This window comes from Stegodyphus dumicola, chromosome X1, assembly GCF_044657685.1.
Source record: "Stegodyphus dumicola isolate Sdum_Otavi_A_Nest chromosome X1, ASM4465768v1".
Lineage (NCBI taxonomy): Eukaryota > Metazoa > Arthropoda > Arachnida > Araneae > Eresidae > Stegodyphus > Stegodyphus dumicola.
This window is the reverse complement of record NC_140780.1, coordinates 179,354,362-179,372,119: the sequence shown is the minus strand read 5'-3', so window position 1 is coordinate 179,372,119 and position 17,758 is coordinate 179,354,362. Positions and strand designations below refer to the sequence as shown.

At 30.3% G+C, this 17,758-nt stretch overlaps 1 protein-coding gene across 6 annotated transcripts in view; it reads left to right on the top strand.

The window, feature by feature from the left end:
- Positions 1-17,476, top strand: part of LOC118183095 (protein spinster homolog 1-like) — a 58,615-nt gene extending 41,139 nt beyond the window's left edge. For 2 of the 6 annotated variants that reach the window (XM_035352517.2, XM_035352522.2), the window contains exons 7-11: positions 561-756; positions 4,703-4,768; positions 5,233-5,331; positions 10,986-11,154; positions 15,379-17,476. In XM_035352517.2, the coding sequence (XP_035208408.1) occupies positions 561-756; positions 4,703-4,768; positions 5,233-5,331; positions 10,986-11,154; positions 15,379-15,482 (634 nt within the window). In that variant the 3' untranslated portion in view covers positions 15,483-17,476. Of the gene's footprint in view, positions 1-560; positions 757-4,702; positions 4,769-5,232; positions 5,332-10,985; positions 11,155-11,685; positions 11,799-15,378 lie in introns of those variants that run through there. The other 4 variants (XM_085807919.1, XM_035352519.2, XM_035352520.2 and 1 more) reach the window with 4 other exon arrangements.
- The last annotated feature ends 282 nt before the right edge of the window (positions 17,477-17,758 follow it).

Here is a 17,758-nt window from a genome sequence, read left to right as displayed (position 1 = left end):
AAGTAAAACATGAAGTGATTAAATGCTCTGGTTTTAATAGAACAATTCCAGTTACTGTCCCATATATTCAGATGGCAATATTAAGGTAAATGAATTTAAGATTTAATATTTTAATAAATAGTTAATTTATTATGTTTAAAAAAGTAATTTAATTTGTAATATTTGGTTTTTGATGTTTTAACTGTGCCAGTCAATAACCATCAAGATGGCATCTTATTTTCTCACCTGCAAAGAGCATATTGCTTCTGTGAAACAGCAGTTTTATTATGTTTTCTAATATTCAGAGCATAGAATTTTTCATAATTTTATTTAAATGCTATTAGACATCTTTATATATATATATATATATATATATATATATATGTGTGTGTGTGTGTATATAATTTTATTGCATGATGTATATTGGAAATTATTTTGCTCATGTTGAATTAACCTTCCTATGAGATGCAGCTTTTGTAGAATGACTTTTATTAGAATAATTAGATGCATGTTATTTGATAAATGCTACCATGTTGCCTTCAAGTAATTGTTTGATTTAAAAGTAAATAATATTTTTTCAGAGTCAACTTAATTTTTGGCATCATTACATGTTTTGCGGGAATAGCTGGTGTTATTCTGGGCTCCTTATGTTCACAGTATTTCCGTCAATTTAATCCCAGAGCAGATCCTTTGATCTGCGCTTACAGTATGCTAGCTGCTATACCTTTAGTTTTTGTTGCATGTATTACTGCATCATCAAATACTTCTCTGTCATATGTAAGTAAAAAAAAAAAAATGCTGCTTTTATATTGTAGTTGACAATTTTTACTAAGCCTTTTTGATGTTTATATTGTGATACTAGCTTCTTGTAAAATATGGGTATTACATTTTAAATATATTGCATTTATGGTTTCTCTAAATTATTATATTTCATATAATTATATTAATATAATTTATAGATATATTTCATATTATTTCATGTAATTAATTTCTATAATTTTTATATTCATTTTATTTCTAAAAAGTTGAATTTTTGATCTGGCCTTTAGTCTTAAAAAATGTGAAGTTATATCATGAATTAGTGTAAATTTAAAAAAATTTCCCTTTTGTTAAATGCATTCTGTAGGACATCTTTCTTTGAAAGAGCTCAGTTTTGTCAGAGTTGGAAATAGTGTGTGTGTGTGTGTAGATATATATATATATATATATATATAATGCAAAATAAGATAAAAATACATTAATACATTTAAAATTCATCCCATATTCAGTTCAGAATAAACCACATGCTAATATAATTAATCAAACAATAAATAAAAAATGTCTGTAATAACAACAATGATTTAACAAAGTAGCTTAATTTGTTAATTAAAATGCTAAAAGATAAGATTCCACACAATTTCATCAAAAAGCTATCTAAAATACAGTTTTCAGTCTAAAATTATTTACAACACCAAACTGCTGTTTTTTATAAGGCTATGCCTAAAACCACTGTGGCAGTGTAGTTTGGATGTTCTTAACACAGTTGAATTTGGCATTCTTTTCGGAATTCTAACATTAGTTTTAATGTAGATTTAGCCTGTCTAATAGTTTCTGATCTTTTTAATAACAAAGTGAGCTTACTTCAGCTTCCAGGTTTCAAGAAAGCATGCTTAAGCGTGTTCCATAGCTTGTAACATTTGACTTCTTTCATTTTCTGCCTTTGTCCTCTTTTAGGTTACCTATATTTTATAGCAATGTTTCTAAATTCGTGTTTATGCTTTCTCTAAGTTTGCTCACAGTTTAGTAGTAACAGCCCTTAGTATATCAAAATTGTAGTTTTTTAATTTATTTACTCTTCACTTTTTTACTTTTCAAAATATTTTTTTGATAATGCATTACAATTTTAAAAAAGTCATTTTTTTGGTACTAAATACTACAAATTTTTCCATTCGTTGAATTAAAGTGAATTAATAGCTGAACTCAAATTCATGGTTATTTTTGGATTCATTATCCAGGTTATTTGATGTTCTTTCCTTTCTCAAATTATTCATTTTTTATTACACATATTCTGTGTTATAAGTTTTTTCTAATTATTTTTTTTAGTCGGTTTAAAATTTGTAAAATTTATCTAAATTCATTACTTCACACATTTTAGGCTTAGCTATTACTATAAAGGTGTATATATGTTTTTACATTTCTAAACTTTTGTTGCTCTTGAGTTACAGATTTTAAGAAAAACAAAAGAAAATAAAGAAATGTACAAGGAAATTGTATTTTTTTCCATGAAGTTGTCATTTCTTTTATTTTGGTGTCTGTTGGATTACATGTGTTTTACATGTTTTTGGACTTGGTCCACTAATAGCAAAAAAAATTATTAGTTTTTGTTTTTTGCTTCTTTATGATTTATGCTATTTTTACCCAACATGTATGTTTTCAAAATTTTCTTGTAGTTATTTCCAGTTCTGCATGAAAAATTTGCATATTATTCTGTTCTTTTCAAGTGTTAGAATTTCAGGTATAGATTTGTAAGGTGTATGTTACAGTAACAGTACTTTTATAACAGTTATTTTTAATTTTGAAACACTTTCCATTCAATTCTTGTTTGCCATTTACAACTCCCTACCAGAATGAGTTTTTAGAATTGTGTTGAATACAAATGAGTTGGAAGTAGTATTTAAAGGAAATTCAACTTTCAAACGAAAGTGTTTAGGTGTCCTTAGGGCACATGTTTGCCTTCTTGCTACTTCATACTTGAATCTATTGTGCTCTGCAGTATTGTATGTGCCTGTTGATATTCGTTGGCTAGTTTAAATTAATAAATCTAGTTAGATATTTGTACCTAGCTTTGGCTAAGTCTATTTAGTATTAGATTAGATTCTTATTTTTTTATCCCAACTTAAAAGCCCAACTGGAGGCTTTCCTGTAAGCTCGAGAAGGGGCCATCTGTTATTATTTCCTTTGAGTGAATAAAAGGGTATTATAACCCTTCTCGAGTCTACATTGTAAGTACTTGAACTAAGCGATAAGTCACTACTTAGCTCACCAGGTTCCTCAACATTTTATCATGGAGAAAGTTGCGAGGTTACAGATTGTTTTGTGAGTATTCTTTGTGGACTCCATCTACTTGAATATTTTTCAAATTTGTCTATTCTGCAATTAAAAAAAATATTGTCTATGATTTTCATGCTATAATTTTATATTTTTGACACTACCTAACCTGTAGGGCTTGGACTGATAAAGACACGGAATACTTTTTCTAATATTTTTTAACCAATGTCACGCCCTCAGCTGACTTCAGCTTGGCTACTGCCAAGGACAAAACTGGTGGTAATTTATTATGAAGGCAACTAATAGGTGGGCCACCTTTGCCTCCTATGAGGGGATGGACAGTTACAACTATGCCTTTTCTGTGATTCAAACCTGATTCGTTTGGTATCGCATTCGGCTTCCCTAACCACTGTACTGCCTGGGTATCGCATTCAGCTTCCCAAACCACTATATTGCCTGGGTTTCACTTTTAAATTAAAAATGTGTTATTTTAATTTGTGTCTTTGTTGGTTCAGAAACTGGGTGTTTTATTTACATCTTTCGTTGCATGAACCCCCTGATGATGATGCAGCGAAAGATGTAAATTTATTTTTTTTTTTGGACAAGTTTTGTCCTCTTACTTCTTTCAGTTTGCCACTGTTTCTTTTTTTGGGGGGGGTATTCCAAATTTTAAGCATGTGGTTTATTCTAAATTGAACATATTATGAATTTTAACATTTTTCTTTTATTTTGCATTATTATTATTGCCACCTGCTGCTGCTCTCTCTCTCTCTCTCTCTCTCTCTCTATATATATATATATATATATGTTAGTAATTGAGAAATATCTAGAAAGATATGCAAATTGGTCTGAAATAAGCATGCATTGTAATGAAATGTTTGTTTGAAAGTGAGGCATTGAGGTGGTACTGGGCATTGTTGAGCAGCAGTTAAAAGCATTCTGCTGGTGTAAATCAGCCTTTCTTGTGTGCATAACTGCCAATTCTCCAAATTTTTTAACACAGCTCCTGGAGTTCCAGTATGTCAAGTCTCCTGGTTCAGTATGCTTCCCAGCAATAAATGAAATTTATTGAATCAACCTAAATTGTGCCTCAATCCTTAATGATTTTCAGCATACTTTTTCTCATTAAATTAGATTTAATTTGAATTTTGTCATAATCCAGAACTTTATGTGAAGATTTTAACAATGTTTAACTATCAAATATTTATACTGAACTTTGTTTTACATCACTATATGGGGTCTAACAGCAGCTGAGTAGTAAAATTACTGAACACTGGTAGTTCAGTACAGGGTTCGAATTCTTGGGCAATATTGTAGTTTTTCTTACGTGCAACATGTATGCAAGCCAGTTTTCCTTAGAAAGGTCTTCCGTGAAGGTATCACTTTCATTAGGCAGAGAGCCGTAAAGTGCTTTGTTCAAAACACATAAACCAAACCAAAACATGAGTATATGGCACATTACTGAGTTTATCTATACAATAGTACCTACACAAAAATTTCTTAACTATTAAATTGAAATAGCATGTTGTACTCAATATAACTTTCTAGATCTTTTTATGTCTTACGTACTTTCATCCAGTGGCTTAAATATTTTCCCGTTTAAAATGTTTTTTTTTTTTTTTTTTTTTTTTTTTTTTTTTTTTTTTTTTTTTAACATTCTGCTTGGTTTTTAAATGCATTTGATATTATTTCTTAGGCCTTAATCTTTTTTGGAGTAACATTATTATGTATGAATTGGGTGCTTGTTGCTGATATAGTGCTGGTAAGAAAATATTTTAGCATTTTTCTCTTTATTTTGTATTTAATTATCACTTTTATAAACTATCTACTTTTCCTTATAATTTCTTGTGGACAGTGTAATTTTGTAGACAAATGATTTCAATAAATTTTTTATAACATCCAGTGTGTGTATGTCTTTACCCATAATATTTTAGCCAGATATCATTTCAGTAGTATTTATTAAGTAATTTTGATTTTGCAGACCATTTGAATAAAACGTTATTGCTTTTTGAAAATTTTAAATTTGCATTTGGATTTTCGATATGGGGTGTGTGTAATAAGTATTATGTCAATAACAAATTAAATTTCCTGATAGTAATACAACTTCCAAATTAGTCCAAATTCAAGGCACTCTAGATGTTTACTGTTATGATTGATGATTTCAACTTTTAATGTTTTTGCCTTTTGAATTTATTATAACTTCACTTTTTGGAATTATATTTGTAGTATGTTGTTATACCAAGCCGAAGGTCCATGGCTCAGGCAATACAAATTACATTATCACATGCTCTTGGAGATGCATGTAGTCCTTACATTGTTGGGAAGGTAAGTTTTATTTGACATGAATAATTCTTTCCTTTTCTGAGGTGGGCTGCAAGCAGTAGCCAGGTGGTAATGTCGCTGAATGCTGTTTGTTTAACCTGGGTTCAGCTCCAGCTTCTTTCTTGTCAAAGGGATAGAATAAAGTTAGTTATTAGTTCATGTGTAAATGTTTGAAAAAAATATTTTTTATGCTGTATATTGTAAAAGAATCTTTTTTATTCATCAGTCGTGTGTTCATATAAGGAAATGTTCATAATTCTATTTTTCCCCTATCTCATACATTAACTAGGGATTATGAATATCCAGAGTCTTGAAGGAAACTATTAAAAAATTTTTATTTTATCCTAAAACAAAGTGAATGTTGTTTCACCTTCAGAGAAAAATCTTAAGTGAAAAATTTTGGAAAGCTAGTATACTGTGAACTCTTAGTGTCTGCGTATGCAATCTCTTCATTAATGTCTTCATTCAAGATGCTTCACAAGTTCTAAAAATCACGAATTTCAATTAATCATTATGAGCCCTCTCATCTTCTGAGTTACAAAACCTGTTTTGCTATATAGCCCCTAGATAGCAAGTTGATGGGATTTACTTCGCCAGCTACACGATTCCATGTGAAAGCAGTAGTTAGCTTTCTTATCTTTTATGCTCAATTTTGCACAAATGCTAACCAGTTCTCTTTTGTAACTATCTATACAAGTACAGTAGACTTAAATTTGCTAAGAAAATCTTGCATCTTTTTATAGGGAAATTTAAATTCAGAAAATATTTTACTTTTTTTTTGTTTTGATAGTTTATTGATGCTTAATATATGACAAAAATTAGCTAAATTTCTAAATGATTTAGAATTAATGTGCTGTAAATGCCAGTTATCTAAGGTTAATTTTTATTGAAATTATGTTGTATGGGGTTAAGAGGAAATTTTTTGTTGATAGTAATAAATAGTGAACTTAAATAAGGAATGAAAAGCAAGTTCAATTGAGTAGCAGATGCTTTTGAACAAAATCAATGCTTGATTTGCTAGTTGCTTGCTAGTTGAAGCTTAATGTAAGGATTATGGTATTCCTCCTTAATCTCTTATTTTACCAATAGCTGTTTAGAAGAATCACTTAAAATATTAATCATGAAAAAATGTCAGTCATTGTGTTATGGGCAGTCGTAAATATTTTTATTATTGTTTTTATGTGATTAGAGCAATATTTTTCAGATCATTATTGCAAGTAACAAGTCCTTAATTTTATCAGTTCTTTTTTAGTTTTCTCTCATAATAATTTAATTTTCATAGGTTTGAGGATATGTTATACTGCTTCTTTGACTATGAGGTGACAAAGGGTAAATGGATCTTTTGAGTTTTTCTCAAAGTAGAGATAATGAAGTTGCTAAGTAATTTTTTTTTATCATGCATTTATGGCTGATGGAGTATTCCTTAGTTATGTTAATCATTTTAAGGTTAAGAGAATTGCATGTGCCTATGACCAGCAACTGGAAGATCCCTTTCATATTCTACCTCTCTTTTTATGTTATGCTTTAAAATATATTCAAAAAGTATATTGTTCTATAATTAGTATTAAAGAATAATGAATTAGGTATATTTTGTCAGCTACAGGTTAAGGGCTGTAATAAATACTCTATTTCTACTCAGAATACTGATTTAAAATTGAGTTTGAGATAAGGGAGTTTTTTTCATTGCTATATCATATAATATTATGTGAAATTAGAAATTGGGATTTATAAAATTCCATGTACTTAAAATACCTGGAATATTGTTAATTTAAGGTCTTTCAAAAATACATTTTTAGTGAATAACTTATTTACGATCTTGCAAAATTGTAAAATTACCATTGGTCCTATAATTTTTTAGAAAGTAAAGGCCTTCTATGTTAATTAAAAAATCAATTTAGTGAAAAAAAGATTCCATGGGAAATGGAGGTTAATGATTTCAGGTGTGTTTTAAATGTGGATTACTTTTTGCAAAATCTCATTAAAGCACATAGATCTTCTAAATCAGTGGTCGCCATCCAGTGTACCATGAAAACCTTTTGATGGTCCACAAAAAAATTGGACACATTATTTATATTTTATGAAGATTCAGTTTAAAAAAAATCCTATTATGGAATATGGATTACACTTTTTTAAAATATTAGCTACTATTTTTAGTGAAATTCCTTCTGAATTTAGTGACTTTTTAGCTTTTGCAGGTGTATCTAGTGACATTTGAAAGTGAGAGTTGGCATCTATGGATATGCTGCTGTTATCAATATCGTGAACTGGAATTCTCTTTCCTTTTAAATTTCAAACATACGCTATTGTGGTCGTTAAAAACAGAGTTTTTCTCCATGTCAATAGGCATCTGGATAGATTTTTATGACAACCATCTGCATTCTTGTTTATAATTGCATCACTGGCAGTTTCTGTTTTTCTTTTGTCTAACTGTTGATCAATGGCACCACTGCTGAGTAAGCAATGATTATTATTAATTCAGAAGTCAAACAACAAAAATCAGCGTTATATTTTCAAAACTTTCACAGGACTAGTTGCGATGGTTTTTACCGAACCACCATCCTCAGCTGCAAAACCGCAAATGAGCAAGATAGGAAATAATAACTAGATAAGATAAGAAAGCCTGGACAGGAATAAGCAAGTGGCGCCATCTGTTGATGAATCCAGAACTAAAACATAATTTCTTTAAAGGCCGAAGGCAAAGATGGATTGGAATTAGGATCATTAACTAGAACAGAAAGAATTTTTTGAATATGAAATGCCTCTAGAAATCCAATTCTCTAATGGAAGATGTTTTTTGAATAATTTTGATAGCAGAAAAATTGAAAGTGTGATTTTCAGACTAACATTGTTGAGCAACAGAAGACTTCTGTGTTTCCTTTTTTCTAACATATGCCTCATGTTCCTTGACGCGAAATTTTAAGGCTCCTTATTTGGCCAATGTAAATTAAACCACACTGGCAAGGAATCCTATAAATACCCCAGGAATTCATATCCGGAATGGGATCCTTGAGTATGGAACTCGGAAATTTATTGATGGGAGAATAAACAACCCGAAAGTTAAATTTCTGCAAAATATGTGCAACTTTATAGCTCATTGATGGATAGAAGGGAATAACAACAGAATTTTTATAATCTCCTAAAACAAGAGTGTGCCCTTTAGTGTGTTGAGATGAGAATTTTTTAACTGCTTGATTAATAATGTTGGGTGAAAAGCCCCTGTCAATAGCTATTCCTTTTAAATAATTTAGTTTTTCATCAAGGGCTAGTTTGGAGGAGCAAACTTGAAGAGCACGGAAAACATAGGAATAAAATGAAGCCAACTTTTGTTTAGTCAGATGACATGATTTAAAGTGTGGTGGAAGGCAAAACAATGAAGGTTTACGGTAAACCATAGTACTGAAGTTGGATGTGTTATGTGTGACCGGAATGTCAAGAAACAAAAGAGAATTGCAAGTCTCAAGTTCAAAAGTGAACTGAATAGCAGGATCAATAGAATTCATTGTTGAAAGAACTTTATTTAAATTATCTTTATTACCTTCAAACAGGGTAAAAGTGTCTTCTAGGTAGCGGAACCATGCCGGGAAGTTTAAAGTTTCAAACAATTTTGATTCATAATAATGCATGTAGATATCAGTCAGGATGAGACTGAGGGGTCTTCCCATGGCTAATCCCTGAGTTTGCTTGTAATATTTATTTTGGAAAACAAAATGTGTTTGTTTCAAACAGAGTTGAGAGAGAAATTAGCTCATCAATTTCGATGCAAGAGAAATGAAATTCACGAAGTCTGGTTTCTAGACATCTTAATGCACCCCCTACTGGAACAGATGGGATAAGCGAATGTTTTAAGTTGCTTGAAATGATTTGTGAAGATTTGATCACAGTTTTTATTTTTGACAAGTACGAAGGTGAAGGATCTTTAGGGATCGGATTATATGGTCCTTCGTTTAAGAGTTTAGTGACACCATCGATGTAAGTGTTTTTATCCATGACGACTGACTATCTGGCCACCTTTGTCGGCCTTTGAAATGGTAATATCCGGGTTAGAATGAATTTCATGCATTGTAGCTCTTTCTCTCGCAGTTAGATTCGGTTTCAAAGGTTTATTATTGAATTTCACATTATGAGCTATAAGATGCCTAATAATTTCTTTCTGTGAATCTGAAACTTTACTGAACTTGAAAGCTTTTTCGATAGGATCCAAAATCTTTGGAATCGAGGGTTTACAGGTTTGTGAGAAGTTAAAATTATATTTTAGAATTCTCTCTTGTTCTTCTGAAAGACTAAAATTAGAAATATTAATTATTGGCTTGATGTTTACAATGGGAAGATTTTTTGAAGTACTTGAACTGGAAGACTGTAAAAGAAGTTTTTCGAATTTAACTGCAAGAGTGTTTTTTTGACGGTTAACTGCATTCTCCGTTCTAGACCAAGACTTTGTTCAAGGGCAGTGAATTTTGGATATGAATTGGAAATGGAGTTCCAGATGAAGCTTAGAGTTCATGTTCAATTTTGGACAATTGTTGACGTGTATTCTTTATGATGGACCGAAGTAAGGCAAGCTAGCAATTTAACAGAATTCTTGAAACGCGACTGGAAGGTTTTTGATTAGATTTGATTTGAATAAAATTGGGGATTAATTTTTTACTTTTACATTTAAGTAAAAAGTCAAGATGATTCATTTACATTTAAGTAAAAAGTCAAGATGATTCATTTACATTTAAGTAAAAAGTCAAGATGATTCATTTATGTTTAAGTAAAAATTAAAGATGATTCATTAATTTACATTGGCTAAACTAAAAGAGCCTTAAAATTTCGCGTCAAGGAACTTAAGGCATATTAAAAAAAAAAAAGGAAACGCAGAAGTCTTCTGTTTCTCAACATTGTTGGTACCAAAAATCACACTTTCAATTTTTCTGCTACCAAAATTATTCAAAAAACATCTTCCATTGGAGAATTGGATTTTCTAGAGGAATTTCATATTAAAAAAAAATCTTTCTGTTCTAGTTAATGATCCTAATTCTAATCCGTCTTTGCCTTCGGCCTTTAAAGAAATTATGTTTTAGTTCTGATTTCATCAACAGATGGTGCCACTTGCTTATTCCTGTCCAGGCTTTCTTATCTTATCTAGTCATTATTTCCTATATTGCTCATTTGCGGTTTTGCAGCTGAGGATGGTGGTTCGGTAAAAACCATCGAAACTAGTCCTGCGAAAATTTTGAAAATATAACGCAGATTTTTGTTGTTTTACTTCTGAATTAGTATCTATTTGGCATGTTATTGTGTCTTGATGATTATTTTGTTTACAATAATTAAGAATTGGCTGCAAACACTGTCAGTTTATCGATATTGCTTTTCATTTGCCTATTTGTTCTTGCTTTTTGTGAAGTTCTGTTTCAGTGATATGGAAATGTGAATCCCTTCTGTACGAGAAGGTAAGATTTTTGTACTTTTCATATAATTTTACAATGTGAATGAAATATGTGTAGTTTGCTGATTATTATTGCACAAATGTATTTACCTTTTTTTAAAATTCATATTAGTGGCCTGCCAAATATAAAATTATATATGTAGTGGTCCGTGAAGTTCCAAGAGTTGACGACCACTGTTCTAAATAATCTTTGTTAAAGAAATATCAGTTTCTCTCTTATCTTTTGCAGTTGTGCGATGCAATAGCTAATGGAGATCAAAGTCCTATGGCAAGTTTCAAAAGTCAACAATATGCATTATTTTTCCCAATTTTTATATTGGTTGTGGGTTCATCGTTTTTCTTCATCAATTCATTTTATGTGGCTGAGGATAAAGAGAGATGCATCAGACTTACACGTGGTAAGTATTTTTATTTTAACTCCTTACTTGTCACACAATTTGACAAAATTTGTTCAAAAATCATTGAATTTTTTATTCATCTTTTTTAATGTTTATAAAATTGAAAAACTGTTCATGTAAAAACACTACATTTTTCCTTAAATTTAATGATTTTTAAGTTTATGAAATGTTTTTGTTAACTTGCTTTTTCACTTTATATTTGGCTTTCCTTGCACACCCAAAGTTGGCAGAAAAGCTTTAATGCAGGCACTTAAGAAATATAAATTTTTGGAAAGAAAAATTATATATGCTTTAAATAACGTCAGAGCTAAATTGCGGCAGAGCCCAGCTCCCGTACTTCCCAGTTTTTTTAGATAATTCTAGTTGGAGCACACCAGAGCTGTTAAGTAAGAGGGGCTCTAGTGCACTTCTTAAATGAAGCTGAACCACAATTTCAGCAAATATTCTTTTGATCCCATATAATTTTATTTTAATTATAAGTAAGCCTCAAAAATTGATTCTAACTTCTGATACATGCATTTCTGTCCCTAGAAAGAAGCCCTTAGACAGTGGCTGAGCCTTAAATAGCTTTCATTCTACAGGAAGTGAAAGTAATTTATGAGAGCTCATCTTAAAATGAATAAATTTTTCATTCCTGTAAGTACTAGAAATGATCAAAATGTTTTTGCTGTCATATCAACTAATTCTCTGCCGGCAGTTTCAATCACTTGAGATGTACAGTAGAGCAGGGAAAGAGAACCATTGCTTATATTACCACTCTTAAGTTACATTGGGCTTAATATAATGAAGTATTAATGTGAATGACTCAAATATGTCTAGTACTTGCGACTTCCTTCAGAATAGAGCACATGCATAATTTTTTGGAACAGTGTAACCAAAAATAGGAGACTAAAGTGATCAGTTGTACAAAAATGTGTTTGTTCTCTGCTTATAGATCAATACTGTCCCTTGAATTTGAGTACAATTTTTATTTTGTCACTATCTGAATGGCAGCTGGAATTACATTAACAAAGGAATGTGGTCAAAAAGGTGTTGAATTCATCTTTTTCGTACCTACACTTGTCCTTTAAAATTTACTTCCATATTCTCGTACTCTTTCTAGCATTCTCCGTGTTCTCGCAAGTTACATTTTCACCATTTTACTTTTCTTCAATAGTGTGCTAGGAAAAGAGTGATCTTTGTTTCTATTATCCTCTGAAATAGTACATTCTGCTATACATTCGGGGTTTAAATTCAGTCTGAGCTCTGGATAAAAAGAAATCAGACTTGTGCAACAAAACCTTCCACCTTGTACAACAGGTGAACTGTGGCAGAGAAATGAAGCCATCTAGACCATCTAGACTATCAGCACATGTAACTGCCATCCAGAGTCTATTAGATTTTATGTTAGGCCATATAACAGCTGCTGTTATTGTGAGTGGCATATGCTTAGGGTACTGATTTCTGCATGTTCTGTATATTTCCAAAATAAATTTTTTATAATTTCATTTTCCTATTTTGATGTATTTGTAAAAATAAATATGGTTCTACTAACTACTTTACTTCGTGTTGTTGCAATGTTAATGGCCAGCAGTGTATTTAGCTAACCACACTTTATCTCTGGCAAGATTTTTGTAGAGCCATTTAAGACTATTCCTAAATTATACTTATCAAAGTCTCAAATTTGTTTACTACTGTGTGCAATTGTGCTGTTTCATCATTCACAGGAAGTAAACGAGTATGGAGCATGAATTATCTGTAGAGAACTTGATCTAATCTTTTAGCGAAAACCGCAAGTTATCAAACCATAAAACTTAATAGTAACAAGTACTACTAATATTATTTAGCATTCTTCAAAAATCAAATAATTTCCCACCAGTGGCTGAGTGCTTAATCAAAATAATAGTAATAATTGCATTTTAAAATTACTTTAAAAATAAGTTGTATTAAATATGTTTGTAATATATTCATTAGTGTTTAATATGTGCACTTTTATTGGGACATACAACTGAAGGAAATTACGCTAATGTGCCTACATTGTCTTGTAATGTGATACGTGTGCTTTGTTAAACAGTGACTAGCATTGTGGTATGTTATCTATAAGTGTACCCAACAAAGTGTGTTTATGCTGTTACTGTACATTCATATATTTATATATTGTTACAGATTTTGTATTTATTTAGATATTTTTAGTAGAATTTTTAATTAAAATTGTTTTATATTCCTGTGCAATGCAGCACAGACTTATTTGAAGAGAAAGCTTTGTCGGAAAAATTAAAATACAGGAGCACACGCATTTAACATTTTAATACATAGGTATCTCATAATTGTACTCTTTTGCTATCCATAAAAATTGAAAAAATACCAGAATGTTCTTGTACTTGTTCTTATAAAAGCCAAAGGAAAAAATCTCAGTTACTTTGTTTACTTGGTGCTGATATTGATTGTAGCGAATTCGCGGTGAGATCGGATTAGTTTTCTCTGTATTTTTGAATAGAGTTCTATTAAATGTTTTAGTAGTTTAAAATATAACTTAAAATATAACTACTGTGAGATATTACGATATTGTACGAATATCTCTGATTAAATTTCAGCATTTTGTTTTATTTCTTAATAAGAAGAATAAATAAATTTTATTAAGTTTTTATCGACTTGTGCATTCAATTCATTACGAACCCATATGCACTCAACAATGTAAACAATAGAAAACTTCATGAAAAGGAGAAAAACAAAAGTGATTTTAAATTAGAATGGCATAATGAAATAGTTTGAAACAGACAACAAATAGTAAAAATAAATTATGAATTTCATTACAGGAAATTTTTTATTGGATGAAGAATATGGAGTTCTTTGTATCTACTGTCATGATGGACATGGAAATAATTGTTTTGTTAGTGGAAAGAAATGGGCAGATAATTGGAAACTGGATTTTTTAAAAAAAAATGGCATTCAAATAGTAAAGCTCTTTTGGACAGTAGGCCCAAAGTTGCTGAACACTGGTAGTTCGGTCCGAGGTTCGAATCCCGCAAATGGGCTGGCTGCATGGGCGTTTTCGTGGTTTTCCCCATATGTAATGTGTATGCGAGCCAGTATCCCATAGAAAGTCCTCCACGAAGGCATCCCTCTCCTTAGGCAGATAGCCCTCGAGGCTTTGCCATAATCACACACTTTTGGACAGTATGACAAAATTCAGGCATAATAGTCCCTTGCTACCTGAAGCAGGATTTGTGTATTTATTAAGTGAGATCTCGAATGAATGTTCAAAGAAAAAAAAATCCATTCGTGAAGAAGTGAAAATATTGATAATTGCATGACTAGCATTTAAAATGAGCATTTTATTGTGCTCGGTTCAAGATTTAATGATCGTACAGCAAAATATGTGGAATTCCAGAAAAATTGTGAATTATGCTTATTAATTCTGTGGAAACAATGACATGATAAAAGAACTCGAGGCATCTAATTTTCACATTTTAACTGCTGATGAGATTACTGATATTTCTATCACTAAGTTTTTAATTTTGTACTTAAGATTTAGCTGTTAAAAGGAAGAAAACAGTGTAAAACTACTTTTAGTGGAATAATTCACTTAAAATTTTGTGCAGTTGTTTCTGCAATGAAATAATTTTGTGGAAAAAATAATATTGATTTGCCAAAAATGGGGTGTAATCTTCATAAGTGTTAGCATCCTTGTGCCTGGGTATTGCAATGGGAACCATACTGATTCTATTTATTACTCTCATTAACAAAGCAAATGGCAATCTTAATTGGATAATGGGCATCAGGAATATGCTGGCATTTTTATAAAGGTTGCTGGTAGCAAGTTAGAAACTGGTCATCACATTGATTTTAATACCTTTATATGGGGGAATCATTATGAAGGTTTCTGCAATGACACTCTGAATGGTACACATAAAGGTGCCAGCACCATTATGTGTCAGTCCCTGTAACTTGATATTTCCACTTTTTTGTGTGGTCTCTAAGCAACTTTTAATCTTTCACAAGTATCAATAGATATGAGTACATAAATTATTGGTGCCAGGCCTAATGAACAGTATCTACTACTGTAATTTTGTTTCTTATCTAAATGTTAAACTCAAAAATCATGCTTGCATTTCTTTAATAGAAGATTAAGGTTTGCTTTTGTACTTTTTGTTAAATCTGGTATGTTGTTATTTAGTAGATGAGCAAATTCATTAGTGTTACAATTTAAACTCATGCATGATTTTAAATATATTCCTCTTTTAGGAGAAACATTATCTACTGTTCTTGTACCAAACTGCTCTCAGGAAATCTGCAGAGAATTTCAAGAATCTGGAAACTCCTTGACAGATAAATATGGTATTAATTAAAAAGTCGAGAAGTATAGTTTGTAAAGTTCCATGTAATGTTTTGATATTTATAATAAGTAGACTGGATCTTAGCCTTCATATGTACAGGTGAATTTTTAAGTTATTTGAACAACATGTAAATAAAAGCAAAGGAAGAAAATTCCATACAAAAAATAATCATTGAGAAGTTTTGCTAGTAGATCTAATTGTTGCACAATATTTATCTCATGTTATGTTGCTGAGTATTTGATTTATAAATCTAGTTTCCTTCTAATAAGCATGTATTGAACTGTTTATGAACAGTTTTGTGGAATGAAACCTATGAGAAAAATTAAACTCCAATTTTTAATTTGCAACTGTAACTGCAAACAATTATTTTTCTCTATTTAATAATAGTATTATAAAGCGTTTGCAGTTGTATAAGGATTATTTTTAGAACAATTTGATGTCGCTATTTGAATCTCTTGAATGATGTGTTTTATATAAACATTTTCTGCTGAACAAGTTCTCTCCAACATTAAGTAACAAAGCCTGTGCTTTAAATTTTGTAATAAATCTTTTAAGAGTTTATTAATATTGGTTTTACAGTGTTCTGAAAAATTTTGTGGTATTGGAAGCTAGAATGTTAGAAAGCTTGTACATTTTTATATGGTTAATTTTTTATTTTGCTGAGCAAGAATGAAAAATTATTATTTGACTTTAATGCTACAATGCCATGAAGCTGTATTTTTATATTGTTTATACATAATCAGTCTAATCTGCTGTCATGTTTATGATAATTATGCAAATTAATTCCACATTTTAATACATTTGATCATAATTGTTATGGTAGGTAGCTGTTATTCATCAAGTGTATTGCATTGAAATTATTCGACCTTATATTTGTAATCAAATCTGTTAAAATATTTTTTCTAACTTAAATTAGATGTAGTAATCATTACCTGGTATGCTGTATTTATTAACTTATGTATTAAAATTTGCACTAACTGCAAAGTATACTTTATTCATAAAATGAAATTAAAATTTGTTCCTTTCTTCATAAATAATGTTGCTAAATTAAACCAAATTTAGTTATTTTGTACCACTTAAATTAATACCTCCTTTTTCTTTCTGGGAATGTTTGCTATCACTTACAATGAAATTTGCTCTTAAGTTTTAATATATTCCATTTTTACTTGAAAGTTATTGATTTGGCTCAGTTTTAAGTGCCTTCTTGAACTTTGAAGTAACTTACTAGTCTGTACTCAATTAATGTTAGTTAATATTTAAACTTTTGTAAATTCCATATGGGTATTCTTGAAAATACATTTTTAAGCTGAAGTGTGTGTCTTCCATGAACATTAATGTATATTTATAATTTTTGTTGATGAATATAGTATTTTATTTTTGTACATATAACTAAATGTTCTATGAGCAAAATAAAAGCCTAACAAAACTGTGATATATATTTCTTGCATAATATTTAGAAAAAAGTTAACAACTTTTATGTTAGTTTTCCATAAAATATTCATGCTTTTTAATTATGCTTTAAAATCTCATTTAAAGTTTTGAACATGTAACATAGTGAATCCTTGTTGTTTACAGATTGTTTTCTTGTGTTAGTATATGTATAATATATTGACTGAGTTGTTAAGACCATTGAATACTGGCAGTTCAGTGCCTGTTAAACTCTGACAAATGAGCTGGCTGTGTGGTGGTTTTTTTGTAGTGTTCTCCATGTGTAACATGAATATGAACCAGTTTCTCTTAATCAATTTTGCAATGGACAGCTAAATCACTAAACTGCTTTCTTGGGATGCGGCACTATCCGGATGCATTGTCTTGTGGGGACAGGCAATTCATGTTGCTAAGCCTCACTTTGGAAACAAAATTTATGTAAATCATATTTGTTGTTCAATTGTTCCATTTTTTAGTATGTTATGAGAGGAGCTCTGAGGTAGTTGTCAGAATTAATTTTAAAACTGTATATTTTCCATAAAAATTTATTAAAATAATAAAGATCTAGAGTATTGTAATTTTTGACTTACCTCAAATATACATATATAGCAAAAGTAGCTAGTCATGAATTTTATTTAATCGAACATAAAAATTATTAAAAATCTCTTTCATAAAAATGCAGCATGTATAATTTTTAACTTACTTCAATTAAATATATGTAAACAAATAAATATGACGATATTAGAATCGCTATAGCTATCGCTTTCCAATTCGGCAAAAATATTATCAGTATAAGAAACACTCATTTCTTCTCATTCGAATATACTCCTCTTCTGTTGAATACCGTGTTTGTTTTACCA